The sequence below is a fragment of the Neodiprion virginianus genome, chromosome 5, assembly GCF_021901495.1.
Source record: "Neodiprion virginianus isolate iyNeoVirg1 chromosome 5, iyNeoVirg1.1, whole genome shotgun sequence".
In the NCBI taxonomy this organism is placed as follows: domain Eukaryota; kingdom Metazoa; phylum Arthropoda; class Insecta; order Hymenoptera; family Diprionidae; genus Neodiprion; species Neodiprion virginianus.
Window position 1 is genome coordinate 18,451,848 of NC_060881.1, and position 21,533 is coordinate 18,473,380.

The 21,533-nt window shown below is 35.4% G+C and overlaps 1 protein-coding gene across 1 annotated transcript; it reads left to right on the forward strand.

Moving 5' to 3' along the window:
• Positions 1 to 2,658: 2,658 nt before the first annotated feature.
• Positions 2,659 to 15,548, forward strand: LOC124305583 (adenylate cyclase type 10-like). The gene is made up of 17 exons (XM_046765162.1): positions 2,659 to 2,665; positions 2,817 to 2,929; positions 4,384 to 4,522; positions 5,027 to 5,164; positions 6,016 to 6,227; positions 7,087 to 7,240; positions 7,334 to 7,419; positions 7,530 to 7,666; positions 8,935 to 9,131; positions 10,613 to 10,742; positions 11,579 to 11,714; positions 12,291 to 12,434; positions 12,929 to 13,135; positions 13,574 to 13,845; positions 14,816 to 15,099; positions 15,242 to 15,296; positions 15,449 to 15,548. The coding sequence occupies exons 1-17, from the start codon at positions 2,659 to 2,661 to the stop codon at positions 15,546 to 15,548; spliced, it is 2,511 nt and encodes an 836-aa protein (XP_046621118.1).
• The last annotated feature ends 5,985 nt before the right edge of the window (positions 15,549 to 21,533 follow it).

Below are 21,533 nucleotides of genomic sequence, written 5' to 3' on the forward strand. Positions count from 1 at the left end.
ATTATTATTATTATTTTCATTGTTATCAGATTAGATCAGAGTAAAGAAGTACGTGTACACTGTATTTGCAGTTCTTGATATTCATGTTATTAATGTTATTGTCATTGAGTGAGTCACGTTGTTACGTTACAAGCGAACAATAAGTCAAAGAAAATAAAGTACAGCGAAGGAGAGAACAGTCAAGATAATTAGAGCTCAATGTTTTTCGAGAAATTATGATTTAAATTTTGCAATTTGGTGAAATCATAAAATAATAACAGAGTTCAATGCGTGGGACCTGTGAGAAAAATTCATACCTAAGAGCTGAGAGATTGGGTTGACAATTTAGACACGCATTATAAGTTGGGTGAGAAAATAATTTGGAAACCTAAAACGAAGAGCAAGAAACAAACAGCGAATGAATGAATAAATGATTGATAATATTGTTCTACATGATTATGTGTGTAGAACTTTGATAAAATCATAAAATAATAACAGAGTTCAATGCGTGTGGTTTGTGAGAAACATTCACACCTTAGAGCTGAGAGATTGGGTTGATAATTTAGACATGCATTATAAGTTGGGTGAGAAAATAATTTGGAAACCTAACACGAAGAGCAAGAAACAAACAGCGAATGAATGAATAAATGATTGATAATATTGTTCTACATGATTATGTGTGTAGAACTTTGATAAAATCATCAAATAATAACAGAGTTCAATGCGTGTGATCTGTGAGAAACATTCACACCTTAGAGCTGAGAGATTGGGTTGGTTTTTAAATTATTTTCTCACACAGTTTATGCATGTCTAAATTTGATAATTTAGACATGCATAAACTGTGTGAGAAAATAATTTAAAAACCTACAACAAAGAGCAAGAAACAAACAGCGGATGAATGAATGATTGATGATATAGTTCTACATGATGATGTGTGTATACATGTTTAATTGTTCTACATGATTATTTCTGTATACATGTTTAAATGATGAATGAAAAACGTGAGTATGAACACTTATAATGAGTTCATAACATTGCAAGAGATATTTAAATGTTGAGAGTAAGTTTAATTATCTGAGATCAAATATCTCAAAATGAAAATCTCTATAGTTTTGTACTCTTATATATAATAATCTTAATATATACGATCAGTGAAAAAAATTTAACATAAAAAGGAGAACCACTTACAGAAAATGCCTTGCACAATAGTAATGATCAAAATTAAGGTATCCAATGATTCCTTTCTTATCAGTTCGCGTTCATTTTTTTTTTCTCTTATCCAAAGACTATTCGGAATTATATTACATAAAAGAAATATATTATATCATATCTATCATACAGGTACTATAAGAAGACTGACAAAACGTGATAACTATCATCCTACCTATGCGAATTGAAAAAATAAAGTCCATAATTCGCGGCGTCGTTTCAAAAACGTTATGTATCGACAATCTGGATAACAAGTTACAATATAATTATTGTAAACGCGGGATTGACAAATCCATAAAACATGTTTAATAATATTTATTCACTTGATTATGCGCGTTTATTACTTTGCTTTATCAACGTAAAACATTTACACACATAACTTAAAGTTTATTTACTTTTCCCTCTTTTTTTTCATTTTCTAGTTTTTAATTTCATCGACTTGGATTTGAAGTCATAATGATATTTTATTTATTATCTCGCAATATTAGTTTTTTTTTTTTTGTTTTTGTTCGCATCTTAAATAAAACGTGACTGACATGTTTCGTTAACGGTAAACAGACGGTTTTGAATAGACGCATTTGGACTAAAGTATAAATACAACTATATTTTATAATATTCTTATAATAGTAACATTTGATTACAATTCCGTCTATATATAATAGTATTATTTATCATTCGAAAAAATCAATGTGGATCAATGTGATTTTTTTTTCTAATTTTTCCTTGTATTTCCAAGATGTGTACATTATAAATATTTGTGTTATCAACATGGACATGATGATATATATAAAAAATTCTTTTGCTACAATTTAATTATGGTAATGATAACTGACATTCCATTCTGTATGGAGCATTCCACGTCAAATTAGTAGCCCATGTACCTCACCCACTATAATTTTAATCATTTTTTAGTATGATGTTCTTACCGACTCAAGTGAATCTCAGAAATTTTATCAGATATTTTTAGCCACCGGTGAAATTTGAAAAAATGAAAAAACAATTCCGAACACACTATTTTTGAAAATCATCAGCTGCTAATTTGATGTGAAATGCCCCATATACATATTATATGTATAATCTTGAAAATATATAAGTTATTTATGTACAAATATTCAATCTTTGAATTATTCTTCGATCAATTTTTCGCATGTTTTCTTCCATTCAAGCAACCTGGTGTAAAAAACGTTTTTTCCAGTCATTTTTTCCCCTACATAACCATTAGTACCTTGATTAAAGATTTAAAAAAGGCATGTTATTTTTAAGAAAAGAGCCTTCAGGTGTCTGAAAATTTTTAACCCCGCGATGCCAAAATCTTGGTGAATTTTTTTGATAAATATCAGACACTCGTTATAAGTATGACAATTGAAGCGATGTTATTGAAGTAAGATCATTAATGAAAATTACTCGCAAGCTTCTCGCCTGTTGTTAAAGGTAATACGAAAGGTTTTAACCTTCACAATCAGTTAAAAAATGCAAGGTAAGTTGACATCGCAATAAAACAAAGCATATTTAACGTATCGACGCGAGTATTGAGTGTCTGGTTTCAAAAACAGAGCAAACAAATATATACACAGCAATAAGAATAATCGTATAGTGATTATTAAAACGAAAAAAACTCGTGCTTCCAGGAGAACGTTGGAGAAATCCTAGCAAAGTTAGTTATCAGGAAGAAAACAGCCCCAGATGGAGGGCTGAATTTTTCGCCCCAGTTTTCAAAGAGATAACGCAAAGCTTACCAGAGGCAAGATTTTTCATTTATCCACGTTCGGTAACAGATTGCAAATCGAGCACCCATTGAGAAATCAATGCAATATTTTTGACAGAAGATACAAATTTCTGAAACAGCGACGAACTCGCGTTGATTCGAAGATTAAGGTACTCGGAGTGTATCGTAATAATACCAATATACTTACTTAAAAACTGTCGAATGGATTGCATAGTTACGAATTGAAATTATTTCGGAACGTGAACTATCCTTTAAAGCATTTCAAACCTTGGACATTTTTTTAAAAAATCTTGCTATTTGCCAGATAATTTTAAGCTTGACAAATATTTTGGATTCACGTCAAAGTTTTAACAGAAAACGTGAAACTATTGAGATACTTAGAAGGTATTACCTAAAATTTTTGCGATTCCTGCAATTTCATTAAATCTATCGACATCGTATGGGAACCTCCTGAACGCTTTTAAGATTTTTCGAGATAGGTAAAATTTTCTGAAAATATTCGGTTTGAAATATCTGAGATTGTGTAAAAGATTTGGCGACATCTAAATTCTATCAAATTGGCTGTTTTTTAATGAAATGTTTGTAACTCTTTTCAAGCCAGGAACAAGAACTTTCAGGAAAATACGTTAAAATTATTGAAAATTTGGAAACGATATGAAATCCTTAAAAATTTAGAAATCCGGTTTGACTACAAATAGAGCAGTACGTACGGGTTGACTGTAAAATAACTCTTAAGGGAATACTATACATGATTTTTACATGGACCGAGTTATCTCTTAATATCCGGTGCACGGATCAGGAACACAAAATAATTATTATCAACCGGATTTTATATGCAATTCGGAATAATAACACACCAAAAATGATGATTTTGCGCAAAAATAAAGATATGACATGAAAAATACGTAACCATGATCGAAATTTCTTATTGTTTCATACTGGGGTAAAAATAAAATGAATAGGTGTGTTTTTGTTCAGAATTGCATTTAGAATACGGTTTTTATACCCCTTTTACGTTGCGATACGTAGCCTTTGATAATTATAATCGGACACAATATAAGACGTTTGACGCCGTCGTGTTAGGACTAATTACAGCAAAGGTGATATTTTGCTTCAATAATGAGTTCTAAAAATCTAAAAAAGTATCCAGGTATTGTTTAAGGATCGCAGAAGAAGCTCGCACTTTTTCCAACCTAAATTGATTATTTAAATATTGTAAAACATCGGTAAAGCTAAAGAAAGTGCCAAATGTGTCAAAACAAAGACTTTATTTCACATGAAGAATGGTGCCCAGAGGCCCATTTCCACGATCAAAGGACTCTACGAGCAGTTTGAAAAATGTTCAAGGTGAAATTCGAGCTCAGTGACTCATTAGCGTTAAAGGCAATTTCTTCTTCCGAATCGAGTGTTAATTTTTAGTTCTGGGTTATTTATTAGCAGCGAACTAATTTTCAAGTAACCATTCACAGGTAATGGAGATTCAGTCGCAAAACAGACGGATTAGACTCCTGGCAACAATGGTGCCTGATGAATTGGTGAATAGAGCCAATCTTCTTAAAAAGGATCCCAGGACATTTATCGGGATAGTTTTGTTGGCTGATGTTTCCGGTTAGTTTAAAGAGGTTGGTTCGCCAAACATCCGTACTTTTTATCAATTTTATCATAAGACACTTTTACATTACATATTTATTAAACTAATGTATTCGTTATTTGCGGAGATATCTTTGTAAATCAAGAAACGAAAGTATTGGAATTATAAACAAAGGCTTAGATATCGATAATATGTTTCAAATCGCTTCAAAATTGCTTGAAAAAAAAAACTAGCAGATTCGTTTGATTTCAGTTTTTGAACAATTTTGAAGCACTTGGAAATGAAGCATCGATATCAAAGCCTTTGTTCAGAATTTCAGGATTTTCTATGACTCTATTTTGGAAGAGATCTCTGTAGATCACGAATATGACATTAATTTGATGAATTACATTCAATGTACGACTATCTTATAATAAAATTCATAAAAATTATTGATGTTTAACCAATCAATCTATCGAAAATCCGACCCTTGTTGTTTTCATCGATTTGTATGATACGGTACTGATTTTTTAATTATTCAGGATTGACGATGCTTTGTGAAATGTATAAACACGCTGGCCAAGGTGGCTCCATCAGTCTAAACGCAACTCTAAATGCCTACTTCGGTTACATTGTCCAAGCTGTTTATTCCTACGGCGGTGATGTCATCAAAATTACAGGTAAATTGTGGAAAATGAGTTTGACGTACAGATGTTAGTAAATCTACCGAACTTGTTCATATTCTCAAAGAAAGTGAGTTACGGAAATTGTCCAAACGCATATAGACACGTACAGAAACTGTGCTAAAAACCGTTAGAAAACAGGCAGAATCGGTTTTCTGTCTGTTTTTTCACTGTTTCGATATATTTTTTGTGCGTATCTATTCGCGTCGAACGGAATTCTTGTCAGGGATAATATTAGCGAAATATTACGACCTTTTAGTCTTTGTATTCTAAGGTGATTTAAACCTATGTCATAACATTTTCGCTGTTGCACTACATTTTACGACATTCCCGATCCTATATCCTTCGATTTGAAAAATGATAAGTAAATATCGCTTAGTTTACCGTGAAGTTATAAGCGAATAATCCAAGCGTGAAATACTACCATCAACCATTATTTCAAAACTATTCAGTCCTGGCACTTTTTCAATTGGCCTGTGGACTTGAAAATCTACTGAAAGTCGACGTCAAGATTAGAGTTTCCACTTGATTTATCTTTAATTTCATTTTTGTATCAATCTGCGTGAAAGTCCGCACCCTTTTATTCTATGAACTCAGAGCCTTCCTTGAACAGGAACCGGACTATTGGCAATCTGGAGTGTACGAAAGGATCAATTGATATTCAACATCCTGCACGAGGTTATAACCTGCGGTTTGAGGATCCAGGAAGCAGTCGGGAATTTCCAGACAGTCGTAAACGTTACTCTGAAACGTCAGTGTTTCTCGTCTTATTCGATCTAAATCATTTCTTTAATTATCGATGTCAATTCCTCTTTGTTGTATTTCTTTTACTTTCATTGGTATACCAGTGAGGTTTACTGTCTCCGCTGGAAACCTGACTTTCATGGTAATCGGCGGGAATGGCAGTTATCACTATCTTTTGGCTGGTCCACCGCTGGAAGAAGTCAAACTGGCTAAAAAGGTTTGCCTACCTGGCGATCTGGTGCTGGCTGGAAGTGCCTGGGGACATTGCAATCCTTCAACCTACGAATACGTGATTAAGGACACTTACAACGTGAAGGTAACGTTCAAATTCTCCAATGGAAAGCGTTGAAACTTACCAGATTGAGTCACCTACTGCGCATGGGCAAAATGAATGGGTTCTATTGAAACGTGAGATCGTGGCGCGGTAACATTTTCATCTCTATCGCAGGGGAGCCAACTTACTCGAAACGAGACATGAGATGTCAACTTACCATCACTTATTAGTCAGTTCACAATACAAAATTGCCAAGCATTCGCGAATAAATAAATCTACTATTCCAGGTCTGTTTAACCTGAAAACAATAGCATCGCCCATATAACCTCTGCAAGCTGCGTTTGACGACTAAAGTTTAAGGTGGCCAGCCTGCATAAAAATCTGACATAGCTTGCGCATGCGGAGTTGAATGTTGAATTTGTCAAATTTTACCATTTCATTTAGACATCTGTAATATAGCTGCAAAACGCATACTTCCGAATCCTGCCGATCGGGAGATATGCTGCGGTTACTAATGATTAAAATTTCAGTAGTTGTGCTTATTAAAAAGTTCGCAAAAACTTGATGTAACTATGAAACTTGCAGTTTGACGCTGAATCGAAGTAAAATGACGTTCTTGCAAGTTCAAAGATTCTAATAAATCAGCTGAATGTTTACTTCATTGAAGTAAAAGCACGGACTGATTGTAAGAAAAAATGCGTGAATACTACGTTAATACATTTTTAGATACTCAAACTAAAATATTTTAAACTTGACATATCTCTTGATATATAAATAAATTTCAGTCAAATTCGAGTTCTTTTTATCACTGACCGTAGAATTAAATTTTTAAAGTTGTGAGAATGCATTCACGTCTGTCTCGTAATTACATACAATAGTTGTTTTTTGGGCCTACTTCTAGATACAGAGTTTAAAAACGTCTGCCAGGCAAGCTGCGAAAAGAACAACCATACTTGGGAAATCGGACAGCTCAAGGAGGACGAAATTGTTTACAGTTGACGAGAATTTTTCGGTATATTGGGAGAGAATCGATCCTTACGACGATTTGATCATTGGTGAGATTTTTACAATTAATAGCAATTACTAGATTAAATAACAACAGAAAAATATATTACTAAATCCTACAAATTATTGTCTAATAATTTCAGCTGCTCGGCCAGCGATCACCGAGGCCGTACTTCGTCAAATTGGTAAACAGCTAAGGACATTCGTCGTCGAATCAGTACTTCGTCTGGTGAGATTGAATAAACCAGTGCACTGTGAATAATACATAACACCGTGTCACAAAACCGTAAATCATTATTGTAATAGGATATTTTAATCTGTTTACGTCAATTATTTCAGACAGATACTGATCAGCCCTTGGAATATTTGACAGAATTTCGCCAAGTAACAGCGATGTACGTAAATGTTATACCGATGAAATGTTCTGTTCAAGATCTACTTATATTGGTCGATGACATCTTTGTACACTTAGTTGGGTGAGAATACGGTTTTTCCATTCTGGACAATTTGCCTTGTTGATGCTTAAAAGCGCTGTACGTCCTTGCATGCTGAATAGAGATTCCAGGGCGACCAACCGTCATCAATTTAGACAGCATTTCGCCGCGATGTATGTACCGGGACAATCTCTTGAAACTTGAAAATCAACTGCGCATGCGCGAGTTTTATCGGCTGTTCGTGCAGGCTGACCATCCCGAGTTTTCAGCTGTCAAACTGTTTCTGCCGGCGATGTAGTTGATACGAAATTTCGAGGTTAGAATCTCAAATAATTGACGTAGTGACTCGGAAAGGTTTGGGAAGCATTTGGTATTGGGTCGAAAAGTTGATTCTTCAAAGAACGGTCGGAATTTAATGCTTACGCTCTTTGAAAATTCAAGCGTACACATGTCGCGTACGTTGGCTCGCCTGCATCGCAGACAAAAATATCGCTGCGGGAAGATTTCGCCGACCAATGAGATTGAATTATTTGGCGCATGCGAAGTTGATTTTCAAGTTTCAAGAGATTGTTCCGGTATGTAACCTCAAAAATTTTAACCTCTGTCGGTGTTCAATACAACTACCAGCGACAACTGTCAAATTTTTGAGGTTACGTTCATGACGGTTGGTCCCCCTGGCAAATAATTGCTGTTCGATAGTAGCGCATGCGCATTATTCTGTAGTACACAACGGATCACTCTATCGTTAGGATCGTTAGCACGGTCATCAACACAGGTCCGAACACTCCGTCTCTAAAACCGTGACCTGAAAATGTGGCAGATGTCGCTAGTGACGGGGAGGCTTTTATATATTCCTCTTTCTCGCACGCCCCGCACACCCCAGCCTCCGGGATTGCAGCGTTTTCAGTATAATACGGTCACAACCGTGATTCTTAGGAATTCACCATGTATAATAAGGCTGTATATCTGTCGATAACGTAGCGCTCAAGGTCGGCTTGATCATTCAATAAGTTCACTTACTGTTTATTGATATTTGATGCCGACAGTGCAAAGCTGTTGTGAAATTATTCTAATTAAGCTGAAAATTGATTTGGCATAATTTTAATCAATTTCAAAACTTTGAAAAGTGTTACTTACAAGACTGGCACTTATTCTATATTCGTTTTTCTTTTTCGTCTTTGCATACGTAAATAAAATTTTGCTGCTGTTTTTGTTTCAAATTCTCTAGCTGACTCAGAATTTGAATAAGAGAAAATATACACTCGATATTTAGAGTTGCTGAAGACGATGCTGTTGCTTAATATTTGTAGCATGATCAAGGATCGGGGAGGATGCGTAATCAGAGTGTGGTTATTTCACAAGGACATCAGTTTTCTCACTGTGTTCGGGCTCGAGAAAAATTCAAATGAATCCGTTAGCAAGACTGCTTTGCAAACTGGTGTCGAAGTGCGAAATTTAATGAAAAATTTCTACGGTGTGCAAAAAGTTTCCGTCAGCATTACAACCGGTAAGATGACACAGTGGAAACCAAATTGTCTATAAGTATAACCATGATTTATCCTTTTAAAGGACCCCGCAGAATCCTTGTAGAAATTGGCTTTCGATTGAATTTGCTTGAATTTCAGTATATTTATGGTACATGTCCTCTCGATTAAAAATTCTCCCGGACACAAGTCCAAAAAATCAGTAGTTTCCGAGATATAGGCTTTGGAAGAGGGGTGTATGGATTTTTTTAATATCTGTGGATTACGTGATTTTTACGAATTACGAAGCTTTAAGGGGGATTTAAAATTAAATATATCATTCAAAAACTACACAGCCGATTCGCAGAGGCTCCGCACAAGGACAAGTCGATTATTGCAAGAGTCCCAGGGTCTCGTTCTTCACGCGAAATCTGACGTGCACCTTTTTCCAGTAAACCAGCGAGTTCATGGATCGAATCAATGTGTTGATCAAATTAATCACAGCTTCCTGCCTATATTTGAGAATCAATCGTGCGATTCCTTGAGTGATTTGTTAGATTTCAAGCCTCCTTGAAGCTTTGTAGTTCATGAAAATCACAAAATCCATAAATATCAAAAAATCTTTCTTCCGAAGTCTGTATCTCGGAAACTACTGATTTTTGGGACTTGCGTCCATGAGAACTTTTGATTGGGAGGATATATTTTATAACATACTGAAAATCCAGCCGATTTCACCGGAAGCCAGATTCTATTAGGATTCTGCGGGGTCCATTACTGAATTTATTTTTGATAACTCATGTATGTCATGTTTAATTTTAATGATTTTTGATCCTGTTATCGAAATACTTTGCGACGTATGATATTGTGATACAGGAATGGCGCACTGCGGAATCGTTGGACACACCTTACGGCGCGAATATATCGTGATCGGTTCACCTTTGCAGAAAGCGATGGAGCTGGGAACCACGTGCATAGAAAAGGTGAAAGATATTCCTACTTTTTGCCGTATTGTTTCATGAAAATTTTTGACACCATTTTGCATAATTCTCTTTCATTGTCTTGAATTCATTTTGAGATTAAGTTTCAGATCTCGATTTCCTACCTTTTCTCCATATTAGGATAAAACGATAATATTCTTATAAACAAACAGGTCCTCAAGTGAAAAGCCAAACTGTAAAACATTATCAATTTTCCCAATGAAGTTAAAGTTGAACAAAAATCGGCCTGCAAACTTCAGAAGTGAAAAGTTCTGTTAAATTTTATGTCTCCCAGGAAAGATGAATTTCGACGCACTTTTAAGAAACTACGATAGTTAATACAAGCGTTGAAAAACTTGTGACAAACCCCAATGCTTGTAATTTCTTAGGAAAATTACACCTAGAAACGAAATGAATTTGGAGAAAAAATCCTAGACCATCGAAAAGATTTCGATCAATTCGTTTCCGACCCATGCTTGTCTCATTAGAATCGATTATTCAACGAGTGTTACAGATTCTGGATTTTTTTCATTTTTTCTTATTGACAGCACAGGTCACCTGTGATCTGACAACATTACTGCGCAGCGACTTGCCGTGGGACAGATTCATTCAACAAGACAGCAAGATGCTTAAGGGTGTCGGATTTAGCGTAATCTACGAATATATCGATGATGTCGCGTAAGAATGCATAAATATGTAACACTTTAATAACGTACGAATAACATTAATAATAATAATAATAATCTCAGTTCAAATCTATCTTAGAAATTTCTCGAAGTTTGCGCGTTTCAGAAGTTCAATTTTCTGTATAATATAACCCAACATTAATTTCATGATGAGAATCGAAGATGAATTACTGATTACATGACGTTTTGAAGAATTCAGATGTTCAGGTTTTCGGAAAATTTGGTACTGTTGTTCAGTTTCAGATCCAAAATCAATTTTTATCAACAATTTTCGCATGTTGATTTATTTTTGCAGATAATTGTTAGTATAATATATAGTCAAATAAAAAATTTGTTTGGTTATGAAATTCAAAATGGCAGAGGCAACATAGTGAATTTGTATATGTATTAGGAAGGAATTAAGAAATCCTTCGATCTTCTTGATACAGATTGTTAAGTATACTGAGAAAAATTTCATTTGTTCTAGAATTCATTTGTAACTAGAAAAATTCAGTAAAACCGGTATTGTTAAAAAAACTGTTTGAATGTTATTGGGATTACACAAAACGAGGTACACGTAACCATTTTGCGATATTGTCGATCCTTTTTTGGTAATTGCAACGCAAAATCAGTTTGTTCGGTTTACTCTACTTTTATACTTAAATTATTTTACTAAAAATTACCCGTATCCTGACCATAACAGTTATGGATACTCTAACTGACTCCTTTAGCGAAATGTATTGAGACCCCGAGTTCCATAAACCCACGTTTCGCAATAAGCAAATATTCGGAAAAACTTTAATATAGTCAACTGTGAGACCATTACTGGGTAATGTGAAATTGGTACAGGAATTTCGGGAAAACGGACCCCGAGTTGCTTACCGGATACCCGATTTTAGGCCGGAAAGTCGAGATGAATATTCTGAGTCTCTCATTGGACGACATTGGGCTAGCAAACCGGGAACATGCTGGAATTTTGGTGAAAGTATAAACGGTTATATTTAAAGTTTTAGTAGCACAGTAATATTCGGGTTAAGTCAGGCGACAAAGAAATAATTATGAAGTGATAAGATCCTTTTATGAGAGCTCTGAGTTCATTCTCTATTCTTTAAGTTGTTTGAATCGATGTGGAACGGATTTATTTTTTTTCACACTTTGTAAATTACGATTTTTTCGGTAACACCAATTTGAAAAGCCACTTTTTCAAGTGATTCAGGCTAACACAAAATCTTCCAAGTATTTTAGACGATTTTTGGAAAAGTGATCATTCCTTATAATTTTCATAATAAACACATAAGTCAGCGAGTTTTCTGCAATGAATACAAATTTTTTGGAAAAGCTCAAAAAATCGAATAGCGGGTCTGGTTCTCGATGCGACAATCGATGTCTTTACGGAATTGATCTAGAATCCAAAAACTGATTTGGCCTGCATCTAATTTACGTGTCACATTATAGTTACAATTTTATTTATCTGGGAGATGAATTTTGGAGACAATTTTAGGATCCCATTCGAAAATTTTTAAACAAACAGATAATAAACGCTGGGTAACGCTATTCGCAGGGTCAAAGTGGCAGCGGAAAATCAAGGCTCCTCGACGGATTCGTGACCCTGATCAAATCCAGAGATATAGCCACGGTCACACTAACTCTGACTCCAGAGTTCGCGATCGAACCTTATTCCGTGATCTATCCCATACTTACCGAGGTAAGTGATCTGTCTCTGATGAACATGTTATTTTATTTATTTTTTTTTTTCAAATCTTCATATCAACCTTTGAACTCTAAGAAATTTCAAGTAACATGCCGTTTATTCCAAAGATTGTTCCAAAAAGTGCAGCTGTACCATTTCCAAATGTGACAAAATCTTTTTACAATTTAATATTGATTTCTTTATGAGTTTTATCCCACAATTTAGTACTTTATCGTTTTTTTTCTAATCATCTCTAATGACCACCAATAATTCCCAAATTTTCTGTGCTTTTCGTAAAAAATTTCGGTCTTAAATTAAAAAGATCTTAACAATCTTTTCTCTTAATTCAATCAGATTGTGAAATGTAATATTAACCACAACTCCAGTACCTGAATTAGAATCTGTTGAACCTGATAATAAAATTTCGACATTTATAAGAATACATAACTCGATCTTCCAAGTTAAAATTTAAATATCCGCACACCTTGATGATCTTATTTGTCATACAGATCCTCGATATCGATGAATACTGTTCGGTTGAAGTGAGAGAGCAAAAGATGGTGAAACAATTAGGTAATGTAGTTTCACTAGAGGAATTTTGTTACCTAAACGAAATCATGAGGGTGAGATTCCCTATTTCGAAGCGATGTACTTCAGAACCCGAATTTGAGCGACAGGCACAGACTGTCAAGATCTTGAAGGGGATTTTTGCTATGGTAAATAATCGATAACTTTGAAATTAAAATCGATTGTCTCTATAGTGAAAAAAAAAAAAAGAAATGGAATGGATTGTCTCGGATGAAAACTAGTTTCTAAAACACTAAACTTATAATTCTCGTTAGCATTTTTGTAATTCGGAAAATAAATGTGATCAATAGTAAAAATTTTACTTGTAAGTAAACTCATTCAAAATCCGTAATTCATCACAATATTTTTTTTGCTTCCAAATGAAATAATTTTGTTAATTGTGACTCATATTTCCATCGGTCTTATTACAATTCACAAATATCGATGTCAAATTCAAAATTGGACCCGATTTTCAAGCTTTGAACGAAATTATTTTCGTGAAAAAATGCTAAGGTTTTGAAATTTGTATTAACTCGGGAATGTTTCAGGATTACGATCGTTTCTTTTTACCAATCTCGTTTTTTTAGCCAAAAGTGAGGCGGTGCATACTGATCGACAATGTACAAAACATGGATCTCGAGTCTTGGCAGCTGCTCTCCCTTATCCTGGACGTGAAGCATATACTACTTATCGCATCGATTGAAATACCGCTTGATGATCTCGTGCCTAAAGCGGTTTCCGCAATTTACGCGGATAAAAGAATAGCGCATCTGACTCTTGAGAGAATAAATCCACAGTGCTTAACTGCTCTCGCCTGCCAAATACTCAACGTACAAGCCATACCGGAATTCCTTGAAAGGTGATCTGAATCTCATATTTTTTACTTTTTCGACGTTAACTCAAACGTGGTATTAATATCAGGATATTTATTGCCATTTGGAGTCGTATCTTAGCAGATCACGTTTCGTAGATAATAGTCAAAATTATCTGTGAGATATTCGTAAAACAAATCAGTATTACAGATATTATTCATAACCTTTTTTGTTTCATGAGATATGAATAGAATGAGGAAAGTTTACAATAGAATATAACGATGATGATCTATGTAAATATGAGATGAAAAATTTTGTCTTTCGTACCAAATTAGATGGTTACATTTTTCATGAACTGAGGAAGCCCTCATTTCAAGATATAGACAAAACAATGTTTCACATCGGATTCAACTGTTTCAAGCTTATTATCAAATGTTAGTCACCAACAATTTTTACTAACAAAACTGATTTCAAATTTTGTACTCTTTCGAAAAAAGACTATCTTCATATTGCCGTTCATTACAAAGACCTAATTTTAAAACACAACGAAATTGTACCAAAAATTATATGTTCTCAGGTAGATGTATGGATTTTTTCAATAGCACATATATCTAGCTATAAAGCTTACTGCAGTTTTATTTATGATCATACATGATTTGACAGATCGAATTTTAAAATGGCCAGAAACGAAATGAAAAATAATAGGCATAATTTTTGCTGTACATTTATAACTTTGTTGGAATTAGTGTGTCGTTGGTTTTTATTGTAACACTAAGTTTGCACATGAGAATTTATTGAAAATTATTTCACTTCTTCAAAATAAGTACTGATTTGAAAAAAATGTATTTCTCCTATACGCGTCAGAAAAATGTTCTGAAACACTATTTTCCCGATTGAAATCAAAGAATCGCACGTATATTAATTCGATTCGGCTGATCGCCGTCACGAATGAATTCAGATGTTCAGACATTTTGAAAGTCGAAGAGTGGAATTAACGACGAATATTCGTGTGTTCAGGCAACTGCATTCGAAACCGAATAAAAATCCGAGCTACTGTCAGGCGCTTCTCACTGCAGCCCTGAGCCACGGAGGCCTTCAACGTGTCGAAATGACCCCCAAGAAGGCCACCGAGTACAAGCTTATGTTCTCACCGGTCCATATGCTAACCAAAATACCGTTGTGCGCTCTTCCCGAGGATGTGGCACCCGCTCTTCCTTGGGAACGTCGGCTCAAGATCCACGCTTGCCTCATCAGCAACTATCATCAATTTGAATCCAGTTGTCAAAGCCTTGAAACCAACGGTAAGTAGACTTTTGAATTGATTCCTCTGGGTAATAAATTTCAAGGATCCAGGAGAAATTTTTTCCAATATTTTCTTACAATTAGACTGAACCGTTTACATAACTGATGTAGACAGGCTCTGTAACTATCGATACATTATAGCATATAAAATAGACTCGGTTATCCAGCGAGCTGCGAGACTGCTTATGAGTCATTGGTAATGATTACAAACACAATCAAGTTATAAACTGAATAGGAAAACGAAACCGATTAACTGTAGGATTTCGACTTCCAACAACGCGTAGAATATTTTCAGACTTCCTAAAATCTTTGTGTAACTTATCGAATAAATTTTTCGAATTACCGTAGGAATATTTCCGTTCAACCTAATGCTCAACCTAATCAGGTTTGTTCTCCTATTAAACCAACCAAAGTGTACAGTAGTTCATCCAGCGGCTATGATCCATAGAAAGTGGCTTAAGTGGGGAGCCTGCTTTAGAGGCTTCACAAAATCGATTTTTTCAAGGATTTTTTTGGGAAGGAAAGAAATATCCGATTGAAACGAAACTGCCAGGTTTTATTGTTATATATTTCAGCAGTCTTCTTAAATTTTTTCATTAAGATATATGTCATATTATGCCTGGTACAAGCATTTCACCGAGGCGTCTCGAGTGTGCATTTGTCGTGGGGCGGGAAAGGTGCAGGTCGCAATTTCCATCTGAAACAAAGAACCCAAAAAAATTTTTACTTCTCAATAGTATAGCTTCTAGTTAAACCAAGAAAATTCAACAAAAAGTGAAAAATTCAACAATTTTTCGCAAATTAAAAAAAAAACTCACTTTAGATTGTTTAAAAAGTGGATTAATCTTAACTTTCTTAAGGTTTTTTAGGTTCAACTAGAAGAGAATTTAATCCCGAGTACAATGCAGTTTGTTTCGTTTCGATAGGACGTTTAGTTTTTTCCCTATCTTTCCCGCCAATTAGGAAAAATCGTAAAAATGAAAAACCGAGAAATCGTGCGTCAAAGTTTTCGTATATAAAAAATCGTAATTTTCTTGAACTCACCGCATTAATATGCTAATCAGCGATTCCTGGTCCATAGAGTTGCCCTTCAGAGTTTTCAAAAAACTGGTTCAAAACTTCAAAAAACTGGTTCAGACTCTTCAAAAAACTGGTTGAAAACTTCAAAAAACCGCTCGTATACCTGATCGACCCTTGCTCACTATTTCTTCTGTAACTCCGAAAATATTTCGAATTTGCGTCTGAAATTTTGGGGACACATTCTTAGATAGTTTGGGAAGACATTTATGCAAAAAAAAAAAATAGATTTTTTGAAGCCTCTAAAGCAGGCTCCCTCCTTAAGCCCGGATTAGGCTGACATTACGGTTGCGGAGACGCAATAAAATGAACGTTTACTCGTAATATGCATGAGTTATTACTCTGTAAAAATTAATTGACATACAGTGTCAAATATTTTCTCGAAATTGTACAACAAGGGTTTAAGAGAGTGTCCTGGTCCATTTCAACGTATACGTATGTCCCCAAATATCGATATCTACGTGTCTTCAAACCAAAAAAGGCTCCATAGCCCCATTCTATACGCAATTCTGAACAGAAACATTTCAAAACGGTTTCATTTAACGCAAAAATGAAGAAATGGCATAAATTCTAGGGATTTACCATTGCGATTTCGTAGAATCAATACCATTTCTTTATTTTTGTGCATAACGAAAATTCTTTGGAGTGTTTCTGTTCAGAATTGCATATGGAAAGCGGCTATTAAGCGCTTTTTGCGTATGAAGTACATGGATTTCGATATTCGGAGATTTATACGCAAACGCTGAAATGGACTAGAGCACCCCCTTAAGGGGTTAGGTGGGTTTCAAAAGCTCAAAATAGGTACATTTTTATGATTTTTTTTTTATTTAATCAACAGAATATTTCGTTCCATCAATTTAACACATAAAAGATACATACTTTATAAGTAGTTTGTGAAATTTTCATTGAAAAATATTGAAAATTAAGGCGTGGACACGTCGTCTGCTATGACCCCTCAAAAAAAAGTTCTCTCGGCGTAGTCAGGATAACTCATGACAGATTCATCTGAAATGCAAAAACCAAAAATTTTCTGTTAGTAGATGTTTAAAACTCGTGCTTGGACGAAGGAAAAAAAAAAAACAAAAATTACATTTTTGGCCGCGTTGAAAAAAAAACCCTTATTTTGAGTAAAATTTGCACCCTTCATGGCCTTAAAAAATTACTTGGAATAGAAAAAAAAAAATTCCTTCGTTCAAGTACGAGATAATGTTATTTTGAAGAAGTGTGCAAAATTTGAAAGAGATCGGTTCATAAGTTTTCGAGAAATCGTGACTACCGATTTCAAAAATGTAGTTTCGAGAAAAACGCGATTGAAGATTTCCAGAATAGTAGCCAATAATCGTACTTACACCGTATAATGATGCAAACCCACGTTTTTTCCACGTGCCATCACCTGACACGGTAACATCTGTCGTATCTTCAACATTATTTTCATCACACGTTAATTTTTTTTCTTGATTTGCAGCAGACAACCTCCATATACCTGCGTCACGCTTGGTTATAGCCTGATGGGTGAAACATCCAAAGGCTATATCTCTTAGAATATGACTCGGATCGTTTTAAAATTTTAAAGGAATATTCTCAACATATTCAATTATAAGATAAGCAAAAAAAAAAAAAAAAATTCGATTTTTTGAAATTTTGAAACCCACCTAACCCCTTAACCTTAGGCGATTTGCTGGGATGGATAAATTCCTCAGCGCGTTACAGCAAACAATATCTCCAAAGAATATGATAATAGTAGCACAATTCTGCACTTAAACCGATTATATGATCGTGCAGGTACTTCTCTCAAATTTTCGTTCCAGTTTTTGCTTTTTTATTTTATTGAAAAAGAAAGAATTTTTCGCATCGCAAAAAATCTAGTGCTTAGCAAGTAACTTCTATTTTGGTCTTTAGGTGGTTATCTTAAGTACAGCTGCAATATACGAATAAACCAAAAGTACTATTTATTTATAGCATTTTTTCTGATTTTTGTTTCGTAATGAATTAGTCCGAATTAATTACATTTATTTCTTGTTGGCACATTTCTTAAAATCTGATTGTGACGTTATTCATTATTTATACTCATTTCGTTAAAGATTAGTTGAGATTACAATTTCATCCAAATTTGATTACAACTATTATTGTGCAGTTTAACGGGCTAATTTTTTTATTTTCCAAATTTGCGCTATCTTTGTACAAACGAATGAAAACAATTGCAAATGTTTTTACAGCATTTTAAATTCGACGATAAAACACAGTGAGTCCATGAGCTCTCAATAAAAAAAGATGCAAATAAAATGTTGTACCATTAGCTACTTCTGTATTGACAACATTTGTTTGTGTGTACAATAGCACAATTGTTAAATTTTGCGCAGCTGATTTTCAACACCAGCGAGGCCATGTATATTATTTGTAACTGCATAGCTCACCAACAAGGATTTTTCGCAAGTTTTGCACCACAATTCATGTACCAGTGTTGAAAGTTCAACGATTTTGCATCCTTCGAGGTTAGGGTTATCGGGAGTATATTTGTTTGACCAAGTTTTGTTTTATTATCTGTAAGCTGGAAATGGTACATTATGTAGAAGGGAATAATGAGCTTTGTTCCTGTGTTGCATATCAAATGTTATTCCCGTCTTGACTGTGACCACTTTATTGACTTGAAAAGTAGTTACCTCATTATCTGGAGAAAGTACTAATTTTTTCATTGTCAGTACAATGTTAACAATATTGCAAAGCGGCTACGTTCAGCTCGGCGGCTCGCTTCACAAGATTCAAAACGCGTATTTTGAACATGTGTTGTGGAAAATAACGTGTGCGCCATCTAAGGGAAGCGTTTTTATCTCAAACGCTGTTTGCAGCAGTGTTGCCGAAGTGAGCTATCGTTTTTATTTCCTATTTCAAATTAAATAGAGTATATTAAAATCTCCTGTTTGTAGCGCGTACGTATGAGTCACAGCTTTGATTTATAAAACTGTATAGTAAAACAATACTTTTTATATTCTCTTATATATTTTTAACTCGATTTACGGAAAATTCGTCGAAAACAATTAATCGAAAAACAATTTGTCGAATAACAGTTCGTCTAACCCAACACAACACAAACTAACAAACGCGAATCCAGAACAACCCAACACAACTCAACCCACTAAATTGTCATTCAATGAATTGGTTTGTTTGACTTTGTTATTAAATGCATTATTTTTTTTCCACAAAATCAACGCAACAATCTTCAGACTTCAGGTGACGTGAGAGTCGGGAGTTCATTTTTCCGATTGAGGATCATGAATTAGGGGTTTCACTCGTTTTTTGGGTCGTTTTTGTATTCGGCTACTGAAATGAGAAGACGTACTAGATTGAAGAAAGGGGTACTGACGTACTGAATATACTTATAAAGGTACTATATTTAGTACGATTCTAGGGGCTACTAAACTGGCAACGCTGGTTTGCAGTCTTCGGGCTCGCACGCCTTTGACGCGCTCGATCTATAACTCATTCTGGAAACATCGCGATCAACTAAAAGCACCTACTTCTCTCCCTAGATGCACAATATACTATTTTCCCACATACGTGGGAAGCAAGTTTTTGGGGAAACAAGTAGAAGAGGTTATCACATGCTACTTTTGTTCCGCTTTTCAGTTCAATAAAGTGGTCATTACAGCTGAATTGGGAATAAAATATCATACATCATACATTATATCATATATAGTATTGAAGTTCGGAACCAAAGTTTGGATGTTCGGATGTTCAGAAAGTGACGTCACCCAAAATTTTGTTTCTCTTGACGTCATCGATCTATTGTAATCGTCGACGACCAAAATCAGCTAGCCGAATTCCTCAGTCTGGAAACAACCGCGCAGTAGAGAGGACGTATGAAAATCGCGCTCCGCAGATTTCGAGTACCAGGTTCTCTATCTCCTGTATCCTGAGCTCCGGGTCCGCTTCCTGGTGTAACTCAAGTTCCAGGACAAGCGCTCCGTAGTTTCTACGCCCCAAGTCCGCTACCTGGTGAAACTCGATTTTCAGGACAAGCTCTCCGTAGTTTCTGCGCTCAAGGTCCACTACCTGGAAAAACTCGACTTCAGGGACAAGCGCTCCGTGATTCCTGCGCTCCAGGTCCACTACCTGGTGAAACTTGACTTCCAGGACAAGCGCTCCGTGGTTCCTGCACTCCAGGTACGCTACCTGGTAAAACTCGACTCCAAGAACAAGCGCTTCGTAGCTTCTGCGCTCCAGATCCGCTTCCTAGTGAAACTCGACTTCAGGGATAAGCGCTCCGTAGTTTCAGCGCTCCACGTCCGCTACCTGGTGAAACTCGACTTCTAGGACAAGCGCTCCGTATTATCGGCGCTCAAGGTCCACTTCCTGGTGCACCTCAAGTTCCAGGACAAGCGCTCCAAAGTTTCTACGCTCCAGGTTCGCTACCTGGTAGAACGCGACTTTCAGGACAAGCGCTCCGTATTTTCGGCGCTCCAGGTCCACTACCTGGTGAAACTCGACTTCCAGGACAAGCGCTCCGTGGCTCCTGCGCTCCAGGTCCGCTACCTGGTGAATCGCGACTCTCGGAGGACGAGGAAGACGAGGAGAACAAGGTGGATAAGGAGGACGAGAATTTCTACACGGTAAGTGTAACATTTTTATAATATTTAATGGCAATTATATTCTATCTAAAATTTTTTGAACTTTTCATGTTTACAATAGATTGTTTCAATTCATTTTTCGCACAAGCCCAAATTCAGTAGCTATCATTGTGCTAATAATATTTCTATAATTTTTTATAATTTTCTCAATCTTCTTGGTGAAATGTGTCAGTAAAAAAATAATATTAATCCTTACACAATATTTTTGATGTATTCTAATACTGCAAATATTTATTAGTATTCGAGGTATAACCCGTGGTGGTTAGCGGTTGTCATTGGAGGTGGTTGACGGTGGTTGGAGGTTGTCGGATGTGGTTAGGGGTGGTTACGGGTAATAGAGGTGGACGAGGAGCAGGGCGAGGAGGAGGACGAGAAAGACGAGGAGTACAAGGTGGACGAGGAGAACGAGGATTTTTGCTTGGTGAGTTTGACATTTTTATAATATTTAATGGCTATTGTAAATATTTTTATTCCAGAATTTTTTAAACTTGTCATGTTTACAATAAATTATTTCAATTCATTTTTCGCGCAAGCAGAAATTCGGTAGCTATATATGCGCTAATGAAATTCATTATATTATTAATTAATTAATCGATTACATTAATCCTTACACAATATTTTTGATGTGTCTAATACTGAAAATATTCAATAGGATTCGAGGTATAACCCGTGGTGGTTAGCGGTGGTCGTTGGAGGTGGATGTCGGTGATTGAAGGTGGTTGGAGAAGGAG

Bases quoted from the DNA above. Each gene is read 5' to 3' on its own strand.
- LOC124305583 (XM_046765162.1), top strand. The intron at 7,420-7,529 runs GTGAGATTGAAT...CAATTATTTCAG, and splicing joins TCGAATCAGTACTTCGTCTG to ACAGATACTGATCAGCCCTT. The intron at 15,100-15,241 runs GTAAGTAGACTT...GATACATTATAG, and splicing joins TCAAAGCCTTGAAACCAACG to CATATAAAATAGACTCGGTT.